Genomic DNA, 12,391 nt, shown 5'->3' on the forward strand with positions numbered 1-12,391 from the left:
CATCTAGGACAGTGGTATTATAGGGATAATATTTATTTATTGTATTATATATGATGAGCTAGTTTAGTAAGGAAGATGTTTGTCACACATTCACCTTGATTTAAAATTCCAAAACAAAACGACTAATAAATACAGTAAGCAGTGGCGGCCCATCTATACGGGGAGCCGTCCCCCTAATCAATGCGATCGCCCTCTAATCTACATGCAGGGCGCCGGACGCATGGATTCCAACCGTGGGGGTTGGGGGTTTGAAGCACGTGATTAGAGCCTGAGCCTCTAATTGGCTTTAAAAAAAAAAAAGATTGGCGAACCCTGAGCCCACCCAGTTGTGTGATAACGAATATTCTCCTCCTGGAGAATATTCGTGTTGAGCCGGGAGGAGTGGCAATGACCCGGCTCTTCCTTACCCCTGCCTCTTAAGTTAAGGTCAGTCTCCTGCGGGTGGGCTGGCGGGGGTTCACGTACATCTAACGGTGCAGGGTGGGGTCTTGTTGGGGGGGGGGCACTATAGCGTTCGCCGCCTTACTTGTTTGGGGAGGGGGTTTGGGGTGCCTTTGGCGTTTGCTGACTTCCCATCCTTTGTCAGCCACCACTGACAGGACGTATAATAAAATATATACCTGTTCTTTACAAATGTAGTCTTTAGAGCCTTGCAAGAAAAAGGCAAATGATCTTGAGGGATTTACTTCTCATGCCGCACAAATCTTTGATGCCTGTTATGGGGTAAGGGGCACCCTACTCTGAAAAACAGTGGGCCAACATCTATTCCTGGTAGACAACAGCAGGGCCAACAGGGTCAGCAGGAACTTGAATGAGAAACCTCTCAGCACTGGGTCTACAAGCTGGTACAGCAAAGGGAAGTACTACTTACTGCTGTAATGCGTCATCTAAACTAAAGTATGTAATTTTACGTAAATGTAACAAAAAAATATGTAAAATGTTTTCTTTGGGAAAGTATGATAGAAATATATATGTCACTATAATTACTGCGGCCCAGTGACAGATGTCTACAATGAAAAAAGGCCACTCCTTGGTGGAATATTTGTGAACAGGTACAATGCATATTGGAAAATAATGACTATTTTTACATGCCAACAATTGACATTAAAATGTTCCTTGTGTAAACTGCAGCGTGCATTCATTCTAAAGATAAATTGTAAACCTTTGCATGGCTGTTCCATATTGTGACCTTGGTTTGGCCTGGCTTTCATTGATAGGGGTGTAAGGTTATTCATTGATAACTTTTGACATCAGTCAGAACTCATTTCAAACTATTTTGACAAATACAAGCTCCATTATGTATCAGGACAAAACAAATATTCTCACGTCACTATTCATCCAGTGTATATAGAGGTCCACCTCCTCCTCACCCCTTATTATACTATACTAATGATTCACTAATTGTCCGCTAGTGAGCGCTTTCATGTTCATTCTCAATAGTTCCTCTAGATCTTAGGTGTATTTGTTTTGGTCTATTTCTATTTATCTGGGGTGAATGCCAAGTTCTCTGGTGGTAATATAACTATGCCTCAAATTGCCTTTTAATGTAAAAGGTCATGAACTAGCAGAAACCCTCGTGCCCCTGTGCCTTTTACAACAAAAAGATTATTTTGTGTAAGTACACACACCTGTGCATGATTTAAAGCAAATGTTTAAGGTAAAGAATTTTCCTGAAATATAGCATTCAGAATTTTCTTAGATTATATTTTACTGGGTTTACAGTCGATTTTCGCGAATTCAGCCAAAAGTAGCCATTCCTACACAACCAAATATTTTGCAAGTAAGGGCTCTTTCACACTGGTAGACTCCCCCAGTGGATCTGCCTGCGGATGACAGGTCCGTGTCTGCTCTGTTTCTGCACAGAGGACACAGACACAGCACGCTTTCCTCTATGGGCAGTCAGATGTAAATGGACCGCCTGTCCATTTACATCCGACTATCATCTAATCTGATCCGCCAGGCGATTTAATACCAGCACTTTCACCCCCTTCCTGCCCAGGCCAGCTTTTAGTGCTGTCGCATTTTGAATAACAATTGCGCATTCATGGAGCACTGTACCAAAATAATTTCAACATTTTTTTTTTGAGACTGAGAGCTTTCCTTTGGTGGCATTTAATCACCACTGGGTTTTTTTTTGCTGCACTAATGGGCATTGGTAAGGCTGCACTAATAAGGTGCACTGATGGGCACTGGTGAGGCTGCAAAAAAACAAAAAAAAACAATGATAATCTGCTGCGCTTGGGTGTTTAATCTATAATTAAGTGGTGCGACCAAGTCTTTAAATTTAAGCAATGCCTGCAGTCTTGCAGCCCCTCCTAAGAACAATGGGTATTCTTGAAACAAACAAAAATGAAAGAAGGAGGGCTCACCGACCTTGTGCATTACCAATGGTAGAATTTTATTAAAAGCGTAAAAAAAAATGTTATACTCACAAACGAGCATGTAAAAGAGGCTTGTCAGTTGGTGAGACTGAGTGGTATAACACACACCCCAATTTAAGAGGGAAGTTTCAGGAAAAACAACAAAAAAACAACAACTTTGAAGCAAAATAATGGTCAGTGAGCATAAATGCATTCCTGATTAGTGCCCATCTGCAGCTTCAGTGCAGCCTCATCTGTGCCCATCTGCAGCCTAATCAGTGCCCACCTGCAGCTTGATCAGTGCCCACCTGCAGCCTTGTCGAGGGGAAGGAGGGGACGAGAGCTGCCGAAATAGAGCTGGGTCTCTTGTGTACTCGGCTAGGCGTCATGCCCAGTCCCTCCTCTTGGCCCAGATGCTATGATGGACATAACTCTGGTCCAATGCCGGGACGTCAATGCTAGGAGATGTCCAGGGGGCGGGACTGAGCATGACTGCGAGCTGAGCCGAGTACACAGGAGATCTGACTATTTCAGCAGCACTCGTCCCCTCCTTCCCCTCGGTGGCAGCCTATATCGGCATATAACACGCACACAAGATTTTCCCCCTATTTTAAGGGGGGCGGGGGTGCATGTTATACGCCGATAAATGTTTGAGAGTGATTTGACTTATCTGTCACTGATTTCTGTCACGGGCCGTGACAGAAATGCCTTACAGAGGGTGATAAACAGCACAGACGATTATTAAGAAGGCGTATTTACCCAGTACTGAAGAACTGGGGGAGAGGAGGTGCCTTCAGAGAGCTATTCATATCCTGAAGGATAGCTCCCATCCTGCATATGCCTGGTTTACAGTTTTACCATCTGCCAGGTAATTTAGGGGCATTTCCTCTTGTACCACCATGCTGCAAAACAGCTTTTTTCTGTTGTGTTTTTCTGATGTGTTTTGAAAGCTAGAGGCTTTTTAGGGTAAATTAGATATGCAGTATGTATTTCTTTTGCGGTGTGTGTGTTGTTTTTATGATGGTAATAACCATGTGAGAGGGTATGTGATGTCTTTTATGTAAGGAGGCTGCATCTGCATTTCATTTTATGATTTTTAGAGTAAAATGATAATACATTTTTCTGATTCTAATAAATATAGACAACCCCCCCCCCCCACCCTCAATTAAGTTATTATTGTTTACGATTGGATGGCGGGATTAGTTGCAGCTATGGATTGAGGCAATAAATACCTATAAATTGTTTGCCAATAGAAAATGATATCGCAGAAAGTGTAAGGAAATCCAGTTGTATACCGTATTCGTAGATTAAAAAGAAAGGCATTCTTCTCTTGTAGAACTAGACGCGGAGTCAGTATTAGGGTTGCACCGATACCACTTTTTTAAGACCGAGTACAAGTATTGATACTTTTATAAGGTCATGTGACTGTACCCAAATACAATTTTTTTTACAATTTTTATGGTGGTATTTATTTAAACACTGCTTGGTTTTATTTTTTGCAAAAAAAAAAAGTTTTTTCTTAGTTTCGGTCATAAAATTTTGTAAATAAGTACTTTTTCTCCTTCACTGATGTGCGCTAATGAGGCTGCACTGATGACTGGCCCTGATGAGCAGTGATAGGTGGCAGTGATAGGTGGCACTTATGGGCAATGATAGGTGGAACTGATTGGTAGGCAGTGACACTGAAATGCAGCACTGATAATTGCGGCAGCCTGGCATGATAAAATTAAATCGATAAAGGGTATACAAGAGCCCATCTTGATACACCCTGCACTCGGCATCAGTAAGCCTAGTCAGAATGCAGCAGCGGACATCTTGTTACACCCAGCCCATATAGTTAGTGAACTATATGGGCTGGGTGTAACAAGATGTCCGCTGCCGCCTTGTGACGCAGGCTTACTGAGGCAGAGTGCAGGGTGTACCAAGACAAGCGTCACGGTGTACAGTCTCTGATGGAGACTTGGGCCCTCACTTCTGTTAACGATTCTGACGGGCCGGGTGACCAATTCTGATGGGTGGCACATGTGGCTGCGACCCACACCCCTGCCCTATAAGCTTACTTTACGCTGCAAGGACTCGCTCTCACTGTGCCAGGACTCGTGCTCCACTCCGGTTTCTCCGCCCACTGACTTCCGGGAGCCTCAGCATGCAAAGGTATCGGGTGAAGCATTCATAGTAGAATGCTTCACCCGTACTTGTATGCTTCTACTAGCATACAAGTACTCGGCCAAATACTCAGTATCGGCACTGATACCGGTACTAGTATCAGTGCAACCCTAGTCAGTATAGTAAATGCAATTGTCGGCTCTGACATAACAGCCAACAAATAATTTACTAACAATTAACTACAAAATAAGTTGCTGAGAGTTAAATTCAAATTGTTCGATAGGGAAGGTGATATCAAGTCCTACATAAGCCCAGAGTTTTCGCTTTTTGCCATCAGTCTATAAAACTACCTGCATCTGATGGTTGGAACATAGAGCACCAATATAACTGCTTTCTAAGCACAAATATGCATGTTTAGAATGGCTGAGAGAGCAATGTTTAGACACCACGCCCACCATAAAGTAATAGCAATAAGCTGCTAAATTGATACCTTGACCATTGAATTTTTCACAAAAAAGACCAGGCGACCAGGACAAGGTTGGGACACATTTATATCATCACTGCCCAATATGATCGAAGGTAATTTCACATGTGAATTCATAAGCAGGAAGTGACCTAATGTTATTCAGCTGAAGTAACACTTACTTTAAAACCTAATAATGGGGGCCGAGAGCAACTCGTCACAAATTTCAGTAGTTTTCGCTTTTCCTCATCTGTAAAGTTTTCAACAACTCTCCAGAAAATTTTAATTACAGGGTGATCAGCTGAGTATCCTCCTAGAATAAAGCACATTATACAAGAATATGCAGATTATAAAGAACATAAGATTATAAAAGAACATTTTTACAAAGAAATGAGAACTGCATAAAGGCCTTTCTTATGTTGCTCAGATACAGACAAATATCTGCCACTGAAAAATCTGAAAAGATACACTTGGCAATACAAACAGATTGACTAACAAATACATCACTCTCTGGGTACAATTTGCACTACCCCTTTAATGCGCAAGCTGTTTTTTTTATGGATCCTATATGAACATAAACTTTATTTTTTATATTTGGCCTGGCCCTTATGACAGTGCAATTATTTTTTAGAATGACACCACTTTTTGCTTCTGTAATAGCTTTATGCATGTCTCCGATACAAATAATGTTGTAGTAACCCCTTTATGAAAGCTTAAGCATCCTGTTTATTACACAAAAGTCCCTTTTAAATAGAGACAGGGTTACTAGGTGATGTAAACTGTCCTATCTGGTAATAGAGATCAGGAATGTAAGAAATGTTCTTCATCACGTCCGCAGAGAACATTTCTAACCACGGGCAATTGAAGGTATTTATTAAGGATGAGCTCAGGCACGTTCGCAAGTCCACGGGCCTACGCCCGCCAGGAAGCTGACACTCCGCAGTGCTAATCCCAGGTAGAGAGACATTTCCCAATCTGTGCAGCCGTTGATCGGGAAAGGTCTCACTGCCTGTGATTAGCACTGCGGAATGTCAGCTTCCTGGCGGGCGAGGGCAGGTGGACTTGTAAACGCGTCTGAGCTCATCCTTAGTATTTATGTATCAGGTGCCCGATCTCTTCATCTGCACCTTTGTTTCAGGCCAAAGTAGTGAAGCACGTATCAGGATGATAGCCTCAGACCCTGCATGTTTAAAACAAGTCATTAGCAGCAGCCCCCATATTTCTACCCCAATAGGCTTTCTTTAACCCCTTTGCGCCTAAGGGTAAAACAAATGTTAATGCCCAGGCACAATTTTGCAACTTTGACATGTGTCAGTAAAACCGTACATATCACATCTACTTTGTGCATTCAGGAAGATTATATGTTGTTTTTTTCCAGACAAATCGGGCTTTCATTTGGTGGTAAATGGTAATGGATATCGCCTGATTTTTGTATTATCAAAGGAAAATTGTCCAAAAATAGTAAAAAAAATAAAAAAAATAAAAAATAAAAAAGGACAGAAAACTTTTTAAGTTTAGCTGTATATTTCTTGCTACTACCATAACCTACCACCAAAGAACAACTAAAAATAAATTCTCCTGCTCCCAACGATCGCAGCGATACCACATGTGTGTATGTCATTCGTTGTAACCGTAGTAAAGCCCAGAAAAAATTGTGCACATTTTGCTTTTTTTTTGCTTTTCTTTATCCTACCTAAAAACAAGCGGACACTGATATTAATTAAAAAATTCTTAAAAAAAAAAAAAAAAAAATGAAATTCTGCCCAAAATATACTGATCATGACCTGAACCTTTGACCCTTACTTGACCCAAACACTAACCTAGATCAAACCTTAATCTAGGTATTTATTCTTGATTTTTTTATTTTATTTTTTACACAGTTCTGTTTATTTTTCTCCCTGCAAGAAGAGAAAGAGAGATACAATGAATGTCTCCCCCTCCAGTCAAAGAGAACACAGAGGAAGTTTCCAGTGATTGATCACTGTGATAGCCACTATACACTATAACATACACTATAATGTCAAAAGTATTGGGGCCTTTACACGTACATTAACTTTAATGGCATCCCAGTCTTAGTCCATAGGGTTCAATATTGAGTTGGCCCACCCTTTGCAGCTATAAGGTTACTTTCCCACTGTAGCCACGCAGGGTTATCGGTAAAGCGCCGCTCGTTTTAGCAGCACTTTACCGTTTTTTAACGGCGCTTTTCAGCAGCTAGCGGGGCACTTTTAACCCCCGCTAGCAGTCAAAGAAAGGGTTAAGACAGCCGTGTTGTGGCGCTTCAGAAGTGCTGCCCATGCATTCCAATGAATACAGCGGATATGTATACAACGCTCTCAAACCCCCCCAAAGATGCTGCATTCAGGCTTTCACACTGGGGTGGCATGGGAGGCAGTTTTTAGGTGCTTTACCTGCGCTATTTTAGGGCTAAAATGTCTGAAATACGCCTTCAGTGTGAAAGTAGCAAACAGCTTCAACTCTTCTGGGAAGGCTGTACACAAGGTGTAATAATGTATCCATGGGAATGTTTGACCATTCTTCCAGAAGAGTTAAAGCTGTTATAGATGCAAAGGTTGGGCCACCTCATTGGACCCTACAGACTAAGACTGGGGTGCCATTATAGCACATGTGCCCCAATACTTTTGACAATATAGTGTATGTCACCATTGGAAGCTTTCCCTCACATCCTGTTCTGGTATAAACTTGTCAAATTTTGGATTCTCGATTATTTTCTGTGTCACTGACAACGGTTACCAGAATAAATAAAGAGGGTGAATCTCCCAGGGCGACATGCAGACAACAATAAAAAGCTGTCTGCTGTTCTAACCGCCACTGTATATGTTAAGTGCCAAGGAGCAATATGCATGTTACTGCAGCAGAATGGTGTGAATTGGCCTTAAGGGCTTTCTTAAAGTGGAGGCCGCCAAATTTTTTTTTTTTTTAAAGTCAACAGCTACAAATACTGCAGCTGCTGCCTTTTAAAATATGGACACTTACCTGTCCATGGCGCCTGCAATGTCGGCACCCGAAGCCGATCTGTCGCTCGGCTCTCGGGTGGTGTCGCCACCATCTTGCGGCTTCACTTCCCGGTTCACTATTGCGCATGCGCAAGTCTATGCCCGGAAGTGGGTGCAAATACCTGTATTATCCAGGTATCTGCACCCCCCCCCCCAAAAGGTGCCAAATATAACACTGGAGGGGGGGAGGGTTCCGAAAAGCGAAGGTTCCATTTTTGTGCAAACCTCCGCTTTAAAGTATTGGTTTGCCTTTTAAACATGTTACATCCTCCTTCCCTGTGACAGTGGGCAGGGTTTCCTCTCCCCTGCAGCCGCCGTCACATTTATAAATTGACACACCTGTGCAGGGCTCTGTGAATAAGTGAATGAAAATGTTCTGTCTGCCACCACGACGTACGGCTTATACATCTCAATAGACTGCAAGGGCTCCGATGAGTGCCCTCATAGTTCATTGACACTTCAGATTTCAAACAGGAAGCCAATGCAAAGATTTGGGCAAGAACGCTTGAAGCGGTTTCTACACTGCACCCATGATCCACTGACTGCAAGTGCAATTCTCTGGGGACTCCTGTGAAATGTTATTTATAACTGCATGTCCTTGCATGTCTTTCAACAGCAGGGCCTTATAATGCCTTAAAGTATAACTAAAGGCAAAACTTTATTTTTAATTTTTTTTTAGCTTTCAATAGAGTGGGGAGGGATTAGAACGCGTGTGCATTTTTATTGCAGTTTGTGTTCTGGTTAAGGAGGTTCACCCTCCCTATTTGTCTTGTTTACCATTATCATTGAAAGTGAAAAGAAAGTCCCGCATTTTATGTTGTCCCAAAGTAATAGAGGGGAAATCTGCCAATGAGGACACTAGTTCTGGTGATCTGGGGGTCCCCAAGGAATTCTCTTAATTTGTAGGGATTTCCTCTCACTTCCTGTTTGGTTATGGGATAGGAAGTGAAATCTCATCAATAGGACACAGATGGTAGAAAAAAAAAAATCTGACCAGGATTATAAACTTCCCTTATTCTATACAAAATGAAAAAAAAAAAGTTGTGCCTATAGTTCTACTTTAATTCAACTTTAATCTAACCTGACTAGTTATAACCTGACTTTAACCTGAAGGTTTATTGCCTGACTAGTGCCATTTACACATTGTCTATTTATTGTATTTCCTGCTGATATGTTGAGATGGCTTATATGGTTAATGTCCTGTCTGTTCCACTCTGAAATTAAGAATTTAACGTAAATGAACATTTTCTCCTCCACAAAACTATATGCATTTTTTATTTTTTTTCCAAAGGGTGAACTTCGCTTTTAAGGAGGAAGGACACTGTTATATGTGATTTTTCTTTGTGAATATTATATACATACTACTAGGTGTGTGATATGACTGAAGTGCTCTGCTTACTAGTATATTTATTAGTGCATACGAAGAATTAGGGTTGCTTTTGTTTCACCAATTCTTGTTTAAACTTAACACTAGAAATGAGATACATACCTGAATAGTTTGTGAAGGCCTTCAAGTCATCAAGACAAATTGGTACCTGTGCTCCTGAAATTAACACCTAAAACGTAGGAGAGAAATAAAAAGATATCACTTGTAAAACACCCAGCCTACAGTGATCTCGTAGAATATATTCAGAGCTATGTATGTGTGCATTAGTGACATTATATTATCTGGTAAAATTATTTCATACAGAAGAAGTTGATTTTATATGCATATATTTGCGGTGTGTTCCTGTTACATAATGTGGTCTTTTTTCTTTTTCCTCTTACTTTTCTTCTATATTCCTCTGGTCCACCCACCTTTATAATTCTACTGGTCGCTTAACAGTGCGTGTCCTCCAATATGAGGTGCCCATACATTCAGTGTAATTGTTGATTAATTAATTTAAACATTCTGTTTGGATCTACAAAAAAAAAGGAGTGTGGACATTTTTTTCGACTGCTCTGATTTTTGAGATTCAATTGAATCAAAGTAAGCAACCAGACAAGCGACATATTGTGGTTTCTGGTGTGTCCAGTATAATTAATAAACTTTTTCAGTTAAATTATATTTTTCTGAAAACCATTCAAATCAAACAAAGCATCAGAAGTATGTGGAACCGTCTGAATAAAATATCCCAAAAAACTACTAATGATTTTAAATGTTTCCAAAATAAAAATTGATCCATGTATAGTAAGTATCAATCTGATTTCCACAGCAGGTAAGAAAATGTTAAATCTATAAGATCATTTTTTTATATGCCTAGGCATCTCTTTTTCTTATGTCATTTACATGTTTGTGTGTTTAATACGCTATATTAACCTTTAATTATATATGAAAACCTCAAATAAAAATGACATACCTGGATTTCTTGCTGATCGAACATCCTGAGCCATTCCAGATTCACCACATTGGCCAGGCCTTGTCGGAAAGCCAGGCAGTGCTGACGGATTTGCTTATTTAGACGGTAGTCTGCTACAAGATGGATGTAGGCAATTCTATTGGCACTTGTTACAGGGATATCTTTCCCTCCTAGCTTCAGTTCCACCACCTGATCAGAAAGTGATTTATCACAGGGTCAGCACTATGAACTAGAATAGAGAATCTCCACAGGCCACCAATCTCATGTAAACTTTCAAGGCAGGTTTGAATCGAATTGGTGGCTAGGAGGAAGTATCTCTAGTACTTGAAACTCAATCTTTTTTGCTACATCAGAAGATAAATTCCTTTAGAATGTGATTAGATGCTCACTAATGTAACAAAATTACCCACTAACATGAAATGCTTTACTATAGACCATATTTGCTTTTATAGCAAAGCGACCTGCATTACTTGAGCTCATCTACAAATGTAGACTGCTGCAGGCTTTGCAGTCTAACACTAGATGGCACCCTTCAGCAGTCACTGCAGGCTCTTTGCAGGCATTTGCATAGTGAAGGAAAACTGGTTCACTTGCTGAATACTTTGAAGCTGTCCAAACACAAGAGTCTCCAAATTGAAACATTTTTGGCTGGGCAGGGTGCCGATCTAACATCTATGGTTGCCCCTCAGCAGAACTCTCTTAAGGAACTGCTATCCTCTCCCATTCTCTGATCACCACTTTATTAGTTTCACTTTCTCCAGGTCTTCCACTTCCTCTCCCTCCAACTGCCTAACAGTTACCCATAGAAACCTTTGCCACCTCTACCCTTCTCTTCTCTACTCTGGTACTGACCACCTCTATGACAAAATCTCACCCCTGTCCTGCCCCAACCTAGCCACTTTCATCCACAACATCTTACTGTCATCCTCCCTAGACAAGCTCGGCCCCCCTCACTACACCCTTGTCAATCAGAACACACCAGAAGTCTCAGAAAACATAGCCGTGTTCTTAAGAGTCTGTGGCGGAAGACTTATGCCTTGTAAGCGCGGTCGGAAATTCAGACGAAAAAGGTCTGATCGGAATATATTGTCGGAAAATCCAATCGTGTGTGGGCTCCGTCTGACTTTTTCTGTCGGAAATTCAGACAGAATAAATTTGAGAGCAGGATCTCAAATTTTCAGACAAAAAAAAATCAGATCGGACTTTTCCAATTGTTTGTAGAGAATTACGATCGGACAAAGTGCCACGCATGCTCAGATCAAATTATGAGACCAAACATATTGGCTACTAGCCTCAACATAGTCCCATCGTATTGAATGAATGCCATCACGTTCCCGAACGGTCAGATTTTCCGACAACTTTGTCCGACCGTGTGCATGCAACACCAGTTTAGGACAAAATCCGACGGATTTTGTTGTCGGAATGTCCGACTGTGTGTACAAGGCATAAGTCCTAGGAAGACTTCAACGAATATAAATCTGCCCTCCAACAAATACTATTCCTGCCTCCCCACTGCCAAACAGACCTATTTTATCATGCTCATTAGCACATTACCATCCAGTCCCCGTCAACTCTTCTCTACCTTTAACACTCTACTCTGTCTAATCACTTCAAAAACAAGAATGATACAATTCGTGAGCAGATCTCCAGTGCACAGAAACCTCCCCACTCAACAACCCATGTCCACAGGTACAATCATTGCTTCCCTCATTCAACCCTCTAGTATTAACGAGGTGGCTAAACCTTTTTCTAAAGCTCACCTAAATGACCTGCCCTCTCGCAAATGCTACCCTCACCCTCTGACACTATTCTACAATCTTTAACTCACATTTTCAATTTCTCCCTCTCTTCTGGCATCTTCCACAACTATCTAAAACATGTGCTAGTCGCGCCTATCCTTAAAAAGCTCTCACTTGACCTCACCAATCTTAAAAACCTACACCCAATCTCCTTATTCTCCTTCTCCAAACTCATTGAAAGACTGGTCTACAACTGACTGAGCAACCATCTGACTATGAACAAACTTCTTGATCCCCTTCAATTCGAATTTTGCTCTCAACACTCCATGGAAACTGCTCTCCTTAAACTCACCAATGACCTACTAAT

At 41.2% G+C, this 12,391-nt stretch overlaps 1 protein-coding gene across 1 annotated transcript in view; it reads right to left on the reverse strand.

Moving 5' to 3' along the window:
• The window catches only part of UBE3C (ubiquitin protein ligase E3C), a 177,323-nt gene that overhangs the window by 9,896 nt on the left and 155,036 nt on the right, over positions 1 to 12,391 (reverse strand). The window contains exons 21-23 of the mRNA XM_077491145.1: positions 10,286 to 10,474; positions 9,436 to 9,502; positions 5,112 to 5,242 (exon numbers count right to left, since the gene is read on the reverse strand). Coding sequence (XP_077347271.1) covers positions 5,112 to 5,242; positions 9,436 to 9,502; positions 10,286 to 10,474 — 387 coding nt within the window. The remainder of the gene's footprint in view (positions 1 to 5,111; positions 5,243 to 9,435; positions 9,503 to 10,285; positions 10,475 to 12,391) is intronic.

This window comes from Lithobates pipiens, unplaced genomic scaffold (genome assembly GCF_037356315.1).
Source record: "Lithobates pipiens isolate NorthernLeopardFrog02 unplaced genomic scaffold, aLitPip1_a1.2 Scaffold_19, whole genome shotgun sequence".
NCBI lineage: Eukaryota > Metazoa > Chordata > Amphibia > Anura > Ranidae > Lithobates > Lithobates pipiens.